At 42.0% G+C, this 19381-nt stretch overlaps 1 protein-coding gene across 1 annotated transcript in view; it reads right to left on the reverse strand.

The window, feature by feature from the left end:
* vps50 (VPS50 EARP/GARPII complex subunit) overlaps positions 1-19381 on the reverse strand; it is a 222461-nt gene that overhangs the window by 26250 nt on the left and 176830 nt on the right. Inside the window, exon 23 of the mRNA XM_036971386.2 lies at positions 1833-1987. Coding sequence (XP_036827281.1) covers positions 1833-1987 — 155 coding nt within the window. The remainder of the gene's footprint in view (positions 1-1832; positions 1988-19381) is intronic.

Here is a 19381-nt window from a genome sequence, read left to right on the forward strand (position 1 = left end):
AGAGAGAGAGAGCGAGCGAGAGCGAGCGAGAGCGAGAGTGAGCGAGAGCGAGAGTGAGCGAGACCGAGCGAGACCGAGACCGAGAGAGCGAGACCGAGAGAGCGAGACCGAGACCGAGACCGAGCGAGACCGAGAGCGAGACCGAGAGCGAGACCGAGAGCGAGACCGAGAGCGAGACCGAGAGCGAGACCGAGAGCGCGACAGAGAGAGAGATACAGAGAGAGACAGAGACCGGGAGAGGCATACAGAGACCGGGAGAGGCATACAGAGACCGGGAGAGGCATACAGAGACCGGGAGAGGCATACAGAGACCGGGAGAGGCAGACAGAGACCGGGAGAGGCAGACAGAGACCGGGAGAGGCAGACAGAGACCGGGAGAGGCAGACAGAGACCGGGAGAGGCAGACAGAGACCGGGAGAGGCAGACAGAGACCGGGAGAGGCAGACAGAGACCGGGAGAGGCAGACAGAGACCGGGAGAGGCAGACAGAGACCGGGAGAGGCAGACAGAGACCGGGAGAGGCAGACAGAGACCGGGAGAGGCAGACAGAGACCGGGAGAGGCAGACAGAGACCGGGAGAGGCAGACAGAGACCGGGAGAGGCAGACAGAGACCGGGAGAGGCAGACAGAGACCGGGAGAGGCATACAGAGACCGGGAGAGGCATACAGAGACCGGGAGAGGCAGACAGAGACCGGGAGAGGCAGACAGAGACCGGGAGAGGCAGACAGAGACCGGGAGAGGCAGACAGTGACCGACAGAGACTGGGAGAGACAGACAGAGACCGGGAGAGACAGACAGAGACCGGGAGAGACAGACAGAGACCGGGAGAGACAGACAGAGACCGGGAGAGGCAAACAGAGACAGACAGAGACTGGTACTGAACTGTAAACAACAGCAGAATGCAAACTGGGGAGAGAAATATCCACTAACTCAATTTAGGAATAAAAAGTGATCTAACAGCCCGTTTCCCTGCAGCGCCAGCATCCTGAAGATTAGAGAAAAGGAAGAGAGTTAGTTCCAAATGGCGCCATATTCATTATATAGTGCACTACTTTTGACCAGAGCCCTTGGGGAACAGGGTGCCATTTGGAATGCAGACAGAGACACGTCGAGCTTCCCGAGACTCCTGCATCATACCACTTAATTCAATGAATACCCCTCGGGCATGCAGTCGTGAGACAGCCTCTATTGACTCATCAGGAAAACTGCTCGTCTTACCACAGCAGTCGTCTTCAGATCTCATGGCTGCAGAGAGAAGGAGAGGCAAAGGGAGGGCAGGGACACACACACAGTTCTGTGGCAGACAGCACACTACCTACTGTTTCACCAACAGAGCTGCACTGAATCAAACTTTAATTAGCTAACAAACATGTTTAACGTTACCAACTTTAAATGTATTAGTAATCACATCCAATAAAAGTGTCTCCAAAGAGCAAAGCGGTCACCCTGACCCTAAAGTATCTCTGGCCACCACCCTCTAGGGACTTCTAAAGGACCATACAGAGGAATAAACAGGGATGTATTCATTATGCCGATTCTGTTGCAAAACGTTTCGCAACAGAAATCATTTACTCCAAAAGGAAAACATTGTGCAACAAAAACTGGAATTTCTATTGGATAAATTCAGGGAGGTCAGTTTCGTTCTGTTTGCTCCCGTTTGGTTCTTGCATGATAAACGGTTTCCGTTGCAAGACATGATGAATACTCTCAGGAGTATTGTGACTCAGTGTCAGCCACCCGTTACAGGTACACAGAGGTATCAAGTATAAAGAGGGGACTTCTAAAGGACCATAGAGAGGTATGAATGAGTTACTGAAGGAGGATTCTCTTACAGTGACTCTGTGGCGACCACCCTCTGGGCCAGGCCGTAGAGGGTCTCGCTGGCTGTCAGGACCACAAGCTGGCTGAGGTGGGGGCTGGGCACCTTCTCCTTTCTGTCCTCCCCCGGACCACCGTGGACGGTGGAGCTGCCTTCCCCAAGAGAATCCTATAACAGGGGGACAGAGAGGGAGCGAGAGAGTCAGACCGACAGAGACAGGGACCAGTTAGCTGTGAAAGGGCAGCGATAGAGACAGAGGGATAGATGATCTGGCTGACAGACCAGGGAGACACAGTAGCTAGGTTTCCATCCAACTTTGCGAAAGATTTTCATGCAAATATTCTAAAATAAGAATAAAAACCATTTTTCCATCAGAGATGTGTTTCCGTCAAATAGACTTGTTGCACATAAAAGGCTGTGTGATGACATAATGCACATAAAAGGCTGTGTGATGACATAATGCACATAAAAGGCTGTGTGATGACATAATGCACATAAAAGGCTGTGTGATGACATAATGCACATAAAAGGCTGTGTGATGACATAATGCACATAAAAGGCTGTGTGATGACATAATGCACATAAAAGGCTGTGTGATGACATAATGCACATAAAAGGCTGTGTGATGACATAATGCACATAAAAGGCTGTGTGATGACATAATGCACATAAAAATGACTTTTGCGGTTAAATTCCCATGTACCGAATAAAAAAAATGTTTCCATCGCATTTTCAACTCTACTGATGGTTTTGTCACAAACTTGTGTTCTATAGAGAATGTGCCCACTCTGGTCGTGGTATTTGCGCTCTAGCCAACCTCTCGCAGATACAGTGTGGGTAGGCTACCTACATTGAGATTATTATGGACAAAAGAGCTAAATTATTTTTATTTGTTAAATGGCAGCCAAGCTTCAATCATCATGTCACCAGAATAAGACGTGATGTTACTGGAAAGGAGCATCAATCACATTGCACCTCCCTGTGAAATTCTTCATAACTTACTTCATCTGCAGCCTAATAAACTGCATGCTTACCAGAGTCTAGCGTATTTTGTATGTACATTGCATTCAGAAAATACTCTGACTTTTACGTTACAGTCTTATTCTAAAATGGATTAAACAATATCAATCTACACACACTACCCCACAATAACAGATCGAAAACAGGGTTTAGACATTTTTTCAAATGTATTAAAAATAAACAGAAAGACCTTATTTACATAAGTATTCAGACCCTTTAATATGAGACTCGAAATTGAGCTCAGGTGCATCCTGTTTCCATTGATCATCCTTGAGATGTTTCTCCAACTTGATTGGAGTCCACCTGTGGTAAATTCAATTGATTGGACATGATTTGGAAAGGCATACACCTGTCTATATAAGGTCCCACAGTTGACAGTATATGTCAGAGCAAAAACCAAGCCATGAGGTCGACGAAATTGTCCTACCAACGGGACATTAAAAACGGCAATATCTTGGGTTTCACTGAGTCGTGGCTGGACGACGACACGGATAATATACAGTTTGCTGGGTTTTCCATACATCAACTGGACAGAACAGCTACGTCCGGGAAGACGAGGGGTGGTGTAGTGTGTGTCTATTTGTAAACAACAGCTTGTGTGCAATGTCTAATATTAACGAAGTCTCGAGGTATTGCGCATGATACCTCAGGATAAGCTGTGGACTACACTATCTACCAAGAGAGTTTTCATCTGTATTTTTCATGGCAGTCTATTTACCACAACCGATACTGGCACTAAGACTGCACTCAGTGAGCTGCATAAAGCCATAAGCAAACAAGAAAATGCTCATCCAGAAGCGGTGCTTCTAGTGGCCGGGGACTTTAATGCAGGGAAACAAATCAGTTTTACCACCAGCATGTCATTTGCAACCAGAGAAAAATAAATAAACTCTAGATCACCTTTAGTCCACACAGAAAGACGGATACAAAGCTCTCCCTCCATTTGGAAAATCTGACCATAACTCTATCCTCCCGATTCCAGCTTACAAGCAAAAACTAAAGCAGGAAGTACCAGTGACTCGCTCAATACGGAAGTAACGAGGAAAGTACGCTACAGTTTTGTTAGCACAGACTATATGTTCCGGGATCCAATAGCATTGAGGAGTATACCACCTCAGTCACAGGCTTCAAGTGCATAAGTGCATCGACGACATCGTCCCCACAGTGACCGAACGTACATTTCCCAACCAGAAACCATGGATTACAGGCACCATCCTCACGAGCTAAAGGCTAGAGCTGCCACTTTCAAGGAGCAGGACACTAATCCGGACGCTTATAAGAAATCAAGCTTTCCCCTCAGATGAACCATAAAACAGGCAAAGCGTCAAAACAGGGCAAAAATTGAATCCTATTACACCGACTCTGACATTCGTCGGATGTGGCAGGGCTTGCAAACTATTACGGACTACAAAGTGAAACCCAGCCGCGAGCTGCCCTGTGACGTGAGCATACCAGACGAGCTAAATGCCGTTTATGCTCGCTCAGAGGAAAGCAACACTGAGGCGTGCATGAGAGCACCAGCTGTTCTATACAACTGTGTGATCACGCTCTCCGTAGTTGATGGGAGGAAGACCTTTAAACAGGTCAACATTCACAAGGCCGCGGGGCCAGACGGATTACTAGGACGTGTACTCAGAGCATGCGCTAACCACCTGGCAAGTTTCTTCAATGACATTTTCAACTTCTCCCTGATCAAGACTACAGCTCAGCGTTCAACACCATAGTGCCCACAAAGCTCATCACTAAGCTAAGGACCCTCGGACTAAACACCTCCCTGAAAGGAAACGTATAATATCTGTATATTGCAATTCTACCGGTAATTATAAAAAGTACAATGATTCATGTTATGCTTTAGCTTGGGATTAAGAATCGGTGGTAGACACTTGTAAGTGCATGAAGAGGTCAACTGTACAAAAATCAGATGTCTGTGTGTTGAAACTATACGTTCAGTTCCTGTTGATACGATGTTCCAGTCTTACTTCTGCTAGCACATGATAGCAATAGGAGGAAGAAGGATTGGGAAACTAACTGAAAATAACAATAAACTGAACTCCGCCTAGCAGAGCAACTATTAATTATGAGCTTATATGCTATTAAAGTTAAGAAACATCACCCTGGGCGGAGTGATCCTCAGTAGGGTATAAAAAGGGAAAACACCATATTTTGTACTGAGTGTGTTACTTTCAAATGACTGTAATTGTATACTCCGGGTTGCAATTCGGCTTGCGATCCTTATTAAACAAACTAACCTCTGATCAAAGAAGTTTCCTGTGGTCTCTTGTATAAACATAGGGCAGATTTCCCTTACAGCCCCCAGGTGGTAAGGGTAGATAACAACACATCCGTCATGCTGATCCTCAACACGGTCCCTGTTCATCCACGAATGCGTGGCCAAGCATGACTCAAACTCCAAGTTTGCTGACGACACAACAGTGGTAGGCCTGATCGCCGACAAAGATGAGACAGCTTATAGGGAGGTCAGAGACCTGGCAGTGTGGTGCCACGACAACAACCTCTCCCTCCACGTGAGCAAGACAAAGGAGATGATCGTGGACTACAGGAAAAGGAGGGTCGAACAGGCCCCCATTATCATTGACGAGGCTGTAGTGGAGCAGATTGAGAACTTCAATTTCCTTGGTGTCCACATCAACAAACTGTCATGGTCAGAACACACCAAGAAAGTCGTGAGGAGGACACGACATTGCCTTTCCCTTCTCAAGACTGAAAATATATGGTATGGGTCCCCAGATCCTCAGAAAGTTCTACAGCTGCACCATCGAAAGCATCGTGACCGGTTGCATCACCGCCTGGTATGGCAACTGCTTGGCATCCAGCCATAAGGCACTACAGAGGGTAGTGCATACAACCCAGTACATCACTGGAGCCAAGCTTCCTGCCATCCAGGACCTATATACTAGGCGGTGTCAGAGGAAGGCCCAAATATATGTCAAAGACTCCAGTCACCCAAGTCATAGACTGCTCTCTGTGCTATCGCACGGCAAGTGGTACCAGAGCGCCAAGTCTAGGTCCAAAAGGCTCCTTAACAGCTTCTACCCCCATGCTATAAAACTGCTGAACAATTAATCAAAATGGCCACCCGGGCTATTTACATCGACACACTTCTGCTACTCGCTGTTTACTATCTATGCATAGTCATTTTACCCCTACATACATGTACAAATTACGTCGACTAACCTGTACCCCTACACATTGACTTGTACCGGTACCCCCTGAATATAGCATGTTACTGTTATTTTATTGTGTTACTTAGATATTTTTGCTTTAGTTTATTTAGTAAATATTTTCTTATATATTAATATATTTATTGAACTGCATTGTTGGTTAAGGGCTTGTAAGTAGTCATTTCACGGTAAGGTCTACACCTGTTGTATTCGGCGTATGTGACAAATACACTTTGATTATATACTAGAGTTCTTTCTGACCCCATGGTCATATTGCCTTAATAAACAGATATAGGCAAGAAAGGTCAAGAAGTCAAGAAACATCTTTCTCACCTTTCTCCTTTTGATCCACTGGGACAGAAACTACCGCTCTCACTCAATCTCTGATGTATGCAATATTATGTAGTCTTATGGAAATCACTCGGCCTATTTTTAACAGTAGAAAGAAAGTAAGCTCTCAGCGGTATTCTAGAATAGTCTGTATTGATTCTGCTACCGTTTGACATGTTCCAGCACATTTCACTCTCACACACACTTATCTGGCTTTTCTTTATTTGCGAAATACAGAAGAAGTTCAGCCGGTCCCACGGGCCACATCCATTAAATCACAACGCAATATAATCCAAACAGTAGAAGTCATTAGAATTCTCTACAGAAGGCAGAAAAATCACAATATCTTTCATAAAAGGTCCATCTGGGCCTGACAATGGATCATGCAGCTTGTCAAGTCGTGTGTGTGTGTGTGTGTGTGTGTGTATGTATATATATCTGAAAAACAACAGAAGCAGAGCAGCAGGGCCAAATCAATAGCAATCACATGCAGTAGGTAATGACCAAGTGGAAAGCCATTAAACCTGACTCACTCACTCGTCTCACTGTCTCTCCAACAGTCCAGTAACTTTCCCCAAAAGTGCCATGTTTTCCAGCAATCCTGACTGCAGGATCCTGGATATTCTGCGTATTCCTTCCTGATTCAGAGAATATTCCAACCGGGATATCGCAAAAACCTGGGAATTTACTGGAATTTTGCAATTCTAATTATGAGGAACTGCTATCAAGTTGCAAGGCAAGCTCTATATGAACCAGTCTAAACATTGAAACATTCAAGAATTATGTAAAATGTGAAATTAAACCACATTCATTTCTCATAAATGGCTAAATGTAATTTAATTCATTGGTTAAGTAGCTAATTAGAAATTATGAATCATGCAAGGGCTTTTAATTGGTAGGAAATAGCCACTTTGGGGCCTACTAGAGACTAATTAATTACCAATAAAGAGTTCTGTGAGTAACCTTAGAAACCATTAATCAATGATAAGAGGGGCAGGTCTAAAGGATGTCAAAGAATCAGATCAAAGAATCAGAGAATGTTTGGGCATTCAACATGCAGCATTAAAACAGACTAGGATGTTCATATCACTGCAGAGGGAATATGACCATTCAGATGAAGTTCGGGGTTCGGTGAAGTTGCCCCTCGACGGTGATCTTAGGTTTTGCATTTTTCCCACTAAATTAAGGTCGAACTGGGGGAGGGGAATCTGATCTTAGATCTGTAACCACAGTGTGTAGCTCCTCGTGGCAGCCACCTCTCGACATAACGAGATGTCAAAAACATTAAACTGATGCTTTGTAATGAGAATGGTAGAATGCTCTGTCACTTGCAATCTTCCCAGGGTTGTGAGTGAAATACCAGTTTGATAATGTCTTTGGATGCTAACTTTCCAAATCTCACCTACTCCTGTCTAGGGAACCATTAGATGATGCAAGTTATTCATTTGGGTGAGCAATACCTTCAAGGAGTAAAACCACGAAATGATGTTCAGTAAACTGCATTATGGGTCCTTTCTGCAGCATAAACATGATAAATGTCCTGCACTGGTGGAGTTTATCTAGAAAACCAATTAGCCCCACACTCTATTCTGAGTCTGAACATGACTCATGATGAAATAAGCCCTAAAGTAAAAGTAATTAAGAAACCGACAACTAGCCCAAACCTAGGCCCAAACCGTTTACCCTCTCTTTGCGGAACGCTAACAAGAAATATCGATTTGGTCTCAACTGAGACTTTTTGGCATTTGATTTTTTAAATCTTGTCAAGCTTTTCAAAGCTGTCTTGCTCTGGAAGCAAAGTAATCTATCAGTCCATCCCAACAGACCGATTAAAGCCATTAGGTCAAAGTTCAGGGCCTTCAGAAAGTATTCACACCACTTGACTTTTCTACATTTTGTTGTGTTACAGCCTGAATTTAAAAGGTATTAAATTAAGCTTTTTTTTTGGTAACTGGCCTATACACAATATCCCATGATGTCAAAGTGGAAATATTTTATTAAAAATGAAAAGCTGAAATGTTGTGACTCAATATGTATTTAACCCCTCTTATGACAAGCATAAATAAGTTCAGAAGTAAAACTGTGCTTAAAAAGTCACATAATAAGTTGCATGGACTCACTCTGTGCGCAATAATAGTGTTTAACATGATTTTTGAATGACTGCCTCATCATTGTACCCCCCACATACAATTATCTGTAAGGTCCTTCAGTCAGGCATTGCATTTCAAACACAGATTCAATCACAAAGCGGGGAGGTTTTCCAATGCCTTTCAAAGGAGGGCACATATTGGTAGAAATAAAAAAGCAGACATTGAATATATCCCTTTGAGCATGGTGAAGTTATTAATTACCACTTTGGATGGTGTATCAATACACCCAGTCACTACAAAGATACAGGCATCCTTCCTAACTCATTTTCCAGAGAGGAAGGAAACCACTCAGGGATTTCACCATGAGGCCAATGGTGACTTTAACACAGTTACAGAGTCTAAAGGCTGTGATAGGAGAAAACTGAGGATGGATCAACAACATTGTAGTTACTCCACAATATGACAGATTGAAAAGAAAGAAGCCTGTATAGAAAAAAATATTCCAAAACATGCTTCCTGTTTGTAATAAGTCACTGAAGTAATACTGCAAAGAATGTGGCAGAGCAATTCACTTTTAGTTCTGAATACAAAGTATTATGTTTGGAGCAAATCTAATACAACACATCACGGAGTACCACTCTCCATATCTCCAAGCATGGTGGTGCCTGCATGTTGCTATGGATATGCTTGTAATCTTTAAGGACTGGGGAGTTTTTCAGGATAGAAAAATAAACGGAATGGAGCTAAGCAAAGGCAAAATCCTAGAGGAAAACCTGGTTCAGTCTGCTTTCCACCTGACACTGCGAGATTAAGTTTAGCAGGACATTAACCTAAAACACAATGTCAAATCTACACTGGAGTTGCTTACCAAGAAGACAGTGAATGTTCCTGAGTTGCAGTCAAAGTTTTCACTTGAATATACTTGAAAATCTACGGCAAGACCTGAAAATGGTTTTGAACATTTCTGTGGACATTTCTGAGAAACTTACCCAGAAAGACTCACAGCTGCAATCGCTGCCCAAGGTGTTTCAGTCAAAAGTATTGACTCGGTTGTGAATACTTACGTAAATGAGATATTTATGTATTTCATTTAATAAAAACATTATTTCACTTTGTCATTATGGGGTATTGTGTGTAGGTGAATGAGAAAATTACAACTAAATATGGAATAAGTCAAGAGGCAGGAATACTTTCTGAAGGCATTGTATTTAAAAAACAACGACGTCTTCAAGATCAAATGTATTTACGGTGCATATACAAGGTTTCCTATTTACATCAACAAAAAGAGCACACTGTGTCCTTTTATTAACCATGCTTCACAGGCATAAACCATCACTTTAATCAAAGAGGAAAATAAAATGTTCCCCCTGAAGACTACAAAGAAAATCTGTTTCTCTTCACATTGCTCATAAATCCACATGGTTTCCTCCTGTGGATTTAACACGGTATGAACGTCCTGACGATCTCCATAAAAACAGAGAACAGTTTGCAACTCTTACCTTGTTTTAATTACAGTTTTTGATGGGAAAGATACAGAATATTTTTCCTAATGGTGGGCAGTTTTGGGATTCACACTGTAGCCCATGAATTAAAAAAACGACCTGCAATCGTAAAGACTTGAGGTGAGTAAGTGACTCTTAAGTAAATCGTTTTTTTCATTTTGATATCCCAATCTTTGCTACAGTATAATACATGCTGTTGTCAATCCATTAAGTATGTATTAGTAATAAATGACTTTTACATGCTCAAAAAGACATGCATTAGCTGTTGAATAGATTAAACCACATTAACATAAACCGTCTTCCTGTGCCCTTTGGGCATCTTGAATATTTACAGTAACCGTAGGGCCTACACGGATAACACGACAGAAAACAATCTATCAAATCAAGAAGATACTTGTTGAGAAAACAGCTTGTATTAAAGGAATTCACATCTGGATACACACTAATCAGGTATACGCAGACTGAAATCTTATTTAGTTCTATTTACACAACAAAAACAAAAGATAATTGGATTAAAAGGTTTAGTCTTTTAGTTATTTGTTTTAATAAATGAAGGATTTTAAACTTCCCCACTTGATTGCGTTGTTCCTAAACCCACAGCAGTAAGTAATGATTCACATTAACATCATCATAGGTTCCTGGCCCCTCAGTAGACAAAACACTCCAGTTTCTGGAATTCAGAGTTTTATCAGGGAAACCCAGGCACAGAATGGCTGTGTCCCATGGAAGAGAACAAACGCCTTTCAATGTTCTGATCAGCCAAGTCTGAGACAAAAGGCCACATACTGTACAGCAGTGGTGCGTGGGTAACACCCCCGGAGAAGCCAAGCCAGGGGGGAAAATACATTTTACAACCTGTGTGTGACAATTGCTTTGTTTGCCGCTCTATAACCCATTAGTTCATACGCCACTGTGATATATAAGGCCGACACAACGGGAAGACAAAACGCCCATTAGTTCATACGCCGCTATGATATAAGGCCGACACAACGGGAAGACAAAAGCAACACAGCAGAATAAATTCAACCACAAACACGTTTCTTTCATCACAAAACCAGAGAGCAACATCTGTCTGGTATTGATTAGGAACTACAGAGTTACCGGAAGTCGAAGAAACCCAGAGCCGCCTCTGCTAGCATCATTTCAGCATCATTTCAGCATCATTTCAGCATCATCAAATCACCTCTGCTGAGACTAACAGTGACAACTAACGTCATTCCAGCATCATTTCAGCATCATCAAATCACCTCTGCTGAGACTAATAGTGACAACTAACGTCATTCCAGCATCATTTCAGCATCATCAAATCACCTCTGCTGAGACTAACAGTGACAACTAACGTCATTCCAGCATCATTTCAGCATCATCAAATCACCTCTGCTGAGACTAGTGACAACTAACGTCATTCCAGCATCATTTCAACATCATCAAATCACCTCAGCTGAGACTAATAGTGACAACTAACGTCATTCCAGCATCATTTCAGCATCATCAAATCACCTCTGCTGAGACTAATAGTGACAACAACATTCCAAAAAGGATTTAGTCTAATCAATGTAAGCCAAATATCATGTGGCTGTCCATGGGACTGATTGCCGTCTGTCTGGCTGTGTCTGTGTGTGTGTGTGTGTGGGAAAGTAGAAGAAAAATGTAGCCTGGCGGGTAGGAACGAATCCAGAGCCGACAAGGTAGAAATCTGTCAGTCTGCCTCTGAGCAAGGCAGTTAACCCCCAACAACAACTGCTCCCCAAGTGCCGATGGAGTGGATGTCGATTAAGGCAGTCCCCCGCAGCTCTCTGATTCAGTTGAATGCATTCAGTTGTAAAACTGACAAGGTATCCCTTTTCCCTTCTTGTAGAGGAACGCCAATACCACTCTCCTGTCTTTGATGTTGACAAAACGGTCTATGACTGTCATACAGTAGTCTACACGTTTTTTTGTTGTCCTAGACTAGGCTACCTGACTAAAAGGCCTGCTAACTAGCCTAAATTACTTTCATAGGCAACGATGAGCCAGCTAACTAGCGAGTTAACCTACTACTTCTAGCTAGATTTCGAACTCAGGCCAGGGTCACAATGTATGAATTCATGGTTGGCTATCTTCCTCCATGGCTAATAAAAGGGAAGATTTTAGGTAGCTACTGCAGCACAACGACACAACAAGATGCAACAATTCATGTTTTTTCTGTCAATGATGTTTTGCTTTTGATGTGATTGGTGTGAAGCCAAATCCCAACTGGCTTCCCTTGACACGTTGTTTTGGCACACCAGGACCATTCACAGTTGAGCTCACTCATTTTAGCTCCACGCTGATTGGTTATTCTTTCATAATTTATTGATCAAGAGGCCAAATACTGGCTAGCTTCCCTTGATATTGAATTCAATGCTCCGGGCGGCAAAAATGTCATACTCTTATTGACTAGACAGCAAAGCAGGTTAACTGCCTTGCTCAAGGGCAGAACGGTAGATTTTCCACCTTGCCGGCTCAGGGATTTGAACCAGCGACCTTCGGTTACTGGTCCAATGCTGTGAAATGGCTTGGTTCTACATGGTCCCACAGAACAAATATATGGCCTTAAGTTTTTAGGGATCCTCCACTTCTCCCCATCCCTGAGACATTCTCCACATAGCCTGATACACTAATGGAATAAAACTGTCTCTTACCAGAAAACTGGGGGGGAAACAGACTTTCGTAGAGTTGGCTTCTGATATTTTGGCTCCCGAGTGGCGCAGTGGTCTAAGACACTGCATCTCAATGCTTGAGGCGTCACTACAGACACCTTGGTTCGCATCCAGGCTGTATCACAACCGGGCGTGATTGGGAGTCCCATAGGGCGGCGCACAATTGGCCCAGCGTCGTCTGGGTTTGGCCGGTGTAGGCCGTCATTGTAAATAAGAATTTTTCTTAACTGACTTGCCTCGTTAAATAAAGGTTAAATAAAAAAATATACTTATCCAGAGTAGTAGTTTCCATTGTGGCGAAATCCTACACAGACCCTTCATCTGCGCAGCCACGTCGGCAGTCAGGAAATGAAGATGGCCATTCTGGCTCTTTGTGAAAGGTCTCGGTTGGCGCGACAGTTTTGACAGTGTGTGCTACTCTTTGCAGAAGTCTTGTTTATTTTCAGCGTGCTTAGTTTGTAAAGTTTTTAAATCGATCGCCGGTGTTAACGCTCTAGGTCCAGTTTGGAATCTAATGGGACCGCTCCTGTCATTGATTGCATGGATTAGTAGCAACAGTGTTGAAATACTTTGACAATCAAACCAACAGTTGAATTGCACAGACAAACGAGCCTGAAGTCAACAGCTAAGACCCCCTCCTCTCTCATTTCCCTCTCCATTGCTTTACACACTGCAGCAGACTTTCTCTTTTTTTGCACTGCGCACCCTTTGATGTTTTGTGTCGCTGGACTATTATTGCCCTGCCAGACTGGTTTGTGTTCAAAGGAACTCTCGGCCGTCTCCTCTGCTGATGTGTATCTGGTAGCAGTACTCCATCTATCCTACTCTCTTCCTTTCGGCAGGGTTAATACCTGCTTGGCGCCAGAACATACATCTTTCTTAATACAGCTACTCTACTGTTTGAGAAACATCCAAAAATGTCTATTTTGCCTGGATGAGGCTGTACATCTACTGTAGGGCCTTATGTACATTACATTACCTCTTTTGGCAACTATTGGTCTCGGCTTGATGTACTATGTTATTGGCCATAAGGAAGTTTACAGACCATATTATTATGGATATTTCTGTTTATTTCTCTTGAGGTACCAAGTCAACTTAATGTGCGTTATCCATGAGAGTGCACTCTTGCGGAGATTGGAGTAGCCTAAATGTTAAAGTAATTTGCCAGAGCAGTTATACTGTAGCGTCACTAAGTCTGCTACATATTAATTATAGTTGCTAATCTGTTTATCCAGACACATGCTAACACAACACTGTGTTGCAATTCCACTTGCTGTTCTCTCAGAAGGCGTTCATTCAACTTGCATAAGCCTGTGCAATTACGCAAGATGCACAATGGTTGAGATATTGTTTGGGTGATTAAAAAGGGTCATCTGAAATGTTTCTAAAGTCAGGGTGAATCCACAAAAGACAACTTGAGCTGAGGAAGAAAAGACAGAATATAAATTTGGTGATTGTTGAATAAATATATAGGCTGAACCAATGTGTCAGTGCTTGGGAACGCTTTGCATCCATTCCATTATGACACAGACATGCGATTTATAGCTTCCATCAAAACGGAGCAGAGCATCCAAGAGGAGGGAAATGAAGATTCAATAAAGTGACAAACCAGTTGAAGAGCCCGGTGTCGGAATCCTATAACGGTAGCTAAAAACAGAGGCGCTCACAGCAAGAAGAGTTCAATATCTGAAAGCATAGCCTCTGAAGAATGAATCGCTTAAGTTCAACAGATGCTTAAAGAGACAAAATCACTCATTAGTGATGGACAAAAAATAGATCGTTACATATCACAATATTATTTTGGGCAATAATATATCAATACATAGCATTAGCTAGGTAGGTAGTGTTAGCTAGCGCTAGTCAGCTGTACAGTCGCCAAAACTCTGGCATTTGCACACACTTGGCATTCTCTCAACCAGCTTCACCTGGAATGCTTTCCAACAGTTCCCACATATGCTGCGCACTTGTTGGCTGCTTTTATTTCAATCTGCCGTCCAACTCATCCCAGACGATCTCAATTGGGTTGAGGTCGGGTGATTGTGGAGGCCAGGTGATCTGATGCAGCACTCCATCACTCTCCTTCGTCACATAGCCCTTACACAGCTTGGAGGTGTGTTGGGTCATTGTCCTGTTGAAAAACAAATTATAGACCCACTAAGCGTAAACCAGATGAGATGGCGTATCTCTGCAGAATGCTGCGGAGATCATCTGTTCACCTACTCTGCATCTCACAAAGACACGGCGGTTGGAACCAAAAATCGCAAATTTGAACTCAAAGGACAGATTTCCACCAGTCTAATGTCCATTGCATGTGTTTCTTGGCCCGAGCAAGTCTCTTCTTCTTACTGGTGTCCTTTAGTAGTGGTTTCTTTGCAGACATTCGATAATGAAGGCCTGATTCACACAGTCTCCTCTGAACAGTTGATGTTGAGATGTGTCTGTTACTTTAACTCTGTGAAGCATTTATTTGGGCTGCAATTTATGAGGCTGGTAATTCTAATGAACTGCAACAGAGGTAACTCTGGGTCTTATTCCTTTCCTGTGGCGGTCCTCGTGAGAGCCAGTTTCATCATAGCGCTTGATGTTTTTTGCAACTGCACATGAAGAAATGTTCAAAGTTCTTGACATTTTCTGGTTTAATGATAATGATTGTAAACATTATGCAGAGAGAAAACAAGGGCATTAGGGAGAGAGGAACCAGACAACCCTAAGGGATAACTTTAATGTCACAGTGATACTGTCTCTTCTAGTACGCAGCCACTGATAAATGGTGCCTTAAGACAGACAGTGGCATCAAAAGCAATCTGCTTTTAAACAGTAGCTACAAAATAGTACACAGGAGAGTGTTATTGACGCAGACTGCCATCAGAAGGGGGTTCAGAGACCATCTTTGAACAGTCACTTACATGTCTTACATTTCAAGAGATCTAGAACAGTTACTATATTAAATGGATCAAATACGATGTATTATGTATACCATACGAGCCTTAGTCATTGTTCAGGTACAGTATATATTAACAAAAAAAAGGGGATACCTAGTCAGTTGTACAACTGAACGCATTCAACTGAAATGTGACTTCTGCATTTAACCCCTCTGAATCAGAGAGGTGCGGATGGCTGCCTTAATCAACATCCATGTCTTTGGCGCCTGGGGAACAGTTAGGTAATTGCCTGGCTCAGAATGACAAAACTTTACAGGCGCAGCGCTCCTCCCCGCCAGGCTACCTGCCACCGGAAGTAGCTTACTGTATGTTAAACGCTCAAATACATTACATAAAAGTATTGGTGTAAAATAAATAACTTTGAGATTGCACTTAATGCACCTTACAAACATGACTGTATTTGACCAACAAATTAGAAGGGGACCACCGGCTCTCCCAGAAGCTCGGCTGATGCGTAAAACTTGTGGACAAAAGGTGTGATGGTCCACACTCAAAAAGATTGCATAAAGCTTTCTTCATTTTTCAACCATAACAAAATCCAAAAATAAAGAGTGAAAGCTATGAGGGTAAGTTATTTCAAATGCAAGCTGAGTCACTCAGGGTTCCTGTTTTTTCAGGCCAGACCAATTAAACCAATACCTAATCCAATACTGCTTCACTTCCACTACAGAAACACTCATGTACTGACTCAATTGTATGTCACTGAATAAACTGAAAGTTCTCCAGAGCACTTTATTTAAAAAAAAATAAAAATGCACATCAGTGAAAAAAAAAATAATCATATTCTGTCTATTGAATGTTCAGTTTTATCTGAGCACAAGTAATAAAAGGGCAAGAGGGAGGATGGTAGAGAGAAAAATGATAATGAATTTCATTGTGAACGCACCACACTTTAATTATATGTTGGTTGTCGAATCAAAGTGGTGCTCGAGGTAATGAATCATTTCAAGACAGACTGAATCTCAAGAGGAGGCCCATAGGTCTTTCACTGGGAGAATACACTTCAAGGGGTAGAACCTGTTTTGAATTATACCGATTTCATAGCAGCAGAACATTCAAGTCCATATCAATAACTCAAAGTAAGGAAGACACCACATTTGAAAGTGTCTGAGCAGTTTTTGACAAAGTTCCAGACAAATAACCACTTCTGACTGATATTTTGAGCAACCTTATAAAAAGCCTTTTTTTGAAAACCCATTCAACTCAACTGTAATGAGACACTGAAGTGGTGACGGGGGGGCTTTTCACACCATCCATGGATAAATTACTAATGCTGACAACATCTCCACACTAATTCACTGGTTAACCTGATTTCCCCTTACTGAGAACTGAGTAATCACAGCACCACTAACGCTGTTCTGATCAGGGTTGTTACGGTGACCGTATAACCACCACACCGCAGTCAACTTCCACATGACATCATGGTAACTAGGCTTCTCCAAGCTCTGACGTTCATTAGTAGACTACCAAAATTGCTAACTGCTTGGTAGCCAGCATTCTATTGTCCCTCTAATCACTCTAACATCCAATGCAAATGTTACCAAAAATCGAATCAAAACACTTCATGAGAGCCGATGAGCTCATGATGCGCAACATTTCTATAGGCTAATGCAATTGCGTGAGAAAACAGAGTTTGATGGCCTCTATTAAAAAGAGGATCCCATCAGCTTTCTATAGGCTAGATCTACTATATTTATCAACTTTCCCTATTTTTTAAAAAACCTTTATTTAACTAGGCAGGTCAGTTAAGAATACATTCCTATTTTCAATGACGACCTAGGAACAGTGTGTTAACTGCCTTGTTCAGAGGCAGAACGACAGATTTTTACCTTGCAACCTTGCAACCTTTACCTTGCAACCTTTCGGTTACTAGTCCAATGCTCTAACCACTATAAACCACAGGAAAAGCATCCTCCATTCGTTTTTTAAATGCATAGGCGACCAGTATTCTTTTCCTATGCTCCTGTTGTGAAACAGGGGCATGATAATGGTCCATTCTAAATCAAAACTAATTTCACACGTATATTATTTAATATATGTAAAGACAACATTAAATTAAGAATGGGTGACAATATTAGCCTATCACTTGTGAAGGATGCATTTTCACTTGTGAAGGATGCATTTTCACGTGTGAATGCCACCCAGTTTGTGTGCATTAGGCAGGAAAAAGTGCATACCTTTATTTTTTTACTTTCTCAAATCATAGTCGCACACCTCATGTAGCCTAGCCCATATCACAACTAAAGTGGCCAACTAATGACTTCAAGTTAAGCACATTCATTTCCAACTGGTGTACAGCCTGGCATACGTAGGCAGCGTGAGTTTCAGGTTTGGGGAAGATCATTTTCACCATACAAATGCACAAGTATAATAAAGCATCACATGCATAATCGCATTTAGGGTCACTTGAGAATGGTGTTTTTCCGCTAATTGATGGCATTTTGGAACATTCGCGCTAATAGCCTACTGCCGTGTGCACATTGCTGTGCTGATCATGTGAATAAATAGCCTAACAGTTTATCCACATTTTAAGCTAAACGTTCTGATCTGTTGCATCAGCCTCATTGCCTTGAAACGTTTGTTTGATGCGACTGGTTGTATTAATTTGGGATCTATCGCATCCCACAACTGTTCCAGACTATGTTTGGAATATTTATTTATCGCACAGAATAGGTCAACTTTTGTACCATGGGGGATAGTAGATTGACATAGGCTAGTGCTTTTGCTGGTCGTTAGGCTTACTCATCTTGTTGGCTGACAAAAAGTAGGCTAAATGTGGACAGTTCTTCCAACATCTTCAATATGCACCTGTTCTGTGAAGGGAGTAGTACACAGCATCGTACGAGATCTTCAGTTTCTTGGACATTTCTCGCATGGAATAGCCTTAATTTCTCAGAACAAGAAGTTTCAGAAGAAAGTACTTAATTTCTGGCCATTTTGAGCCTGTAATCGAACCCACAAATGCTGATGCTCCAGATACTTAACTTGTCTAAAGAAAGACCGTTTTATTGCTTCTTTAATCAGGACAACAGATTTCAGCTGTGCTAACATAATTGCAAAAAAGTATTCTAATGATCAATTAGCCTTTTAAAATTCTAAACTTGGATTAGCAAACACAACGTGCCATTGGAACACAGGAATGATGGTTGCCGATAATGGGCCTCTGTACACCTAGATATTCCATGAAAAATCAACTGTTACTCTCCATGAGAACCCAAAATATAAGCTTTTTTTCTCCGATGTTTGTAAACATTGTAACACTGTATATCCTCATAGCATGGTTAAAACAATACTTTTGATATTATTGCATCCATAGCTTGGTCTATTAATCTGAGAATGGTTACATTTCTCCAGGTCCATCCCTCAGCTTTTTACCTAAACAGAGGTGGGGCGACCATTTTGTTATTGTTAAACAGTTGCATATTATGAAGATATCACCAACAAAAAGGAAAACAATAGGCCTATAGCAAATGGCATTCATTTTTCACATGTAAATAGCACTTTTCAGTAGTTCTCAAAACATAATTTATTTTTCAACTCAAATCAATGAGCCAAATAAGTCTACCATGACAGCAAAATAAACAACAGAGTAAATAAGTCCTTAGTTTTGGGGTCATGCTCAGGTAAAACAATTTGGCTAATCTATACTTCCGTAATTCCAAATCCTGTTCTTGAAGATCAAGGGGTATAACATTTATTGGAATGACTGGAATTCTGATAGACTTTAGTTTTTAATGTAAAGATATAATTTAATCGTATTATTATATGTAGTAGAAAGTATTTGGGTTAGAAGAAGCCTACATAACCAACCATAA

This window comes from Oncorhynchus mykiss, chromosome 30 (assembly GCF_057628025.1).
Source record: "Oncorhynchus mykiss isolate SJ-2025 chromosome 30, ASM5762802v1, whole genome shotgun sequence".
Taxonomy (NCBI): Eukaryota; Metazoa; Chordata; class Actinopteri; order Salmoniformes; family Salmonidae; genus Oncorhynchus; species Oncorhynchus mykiss.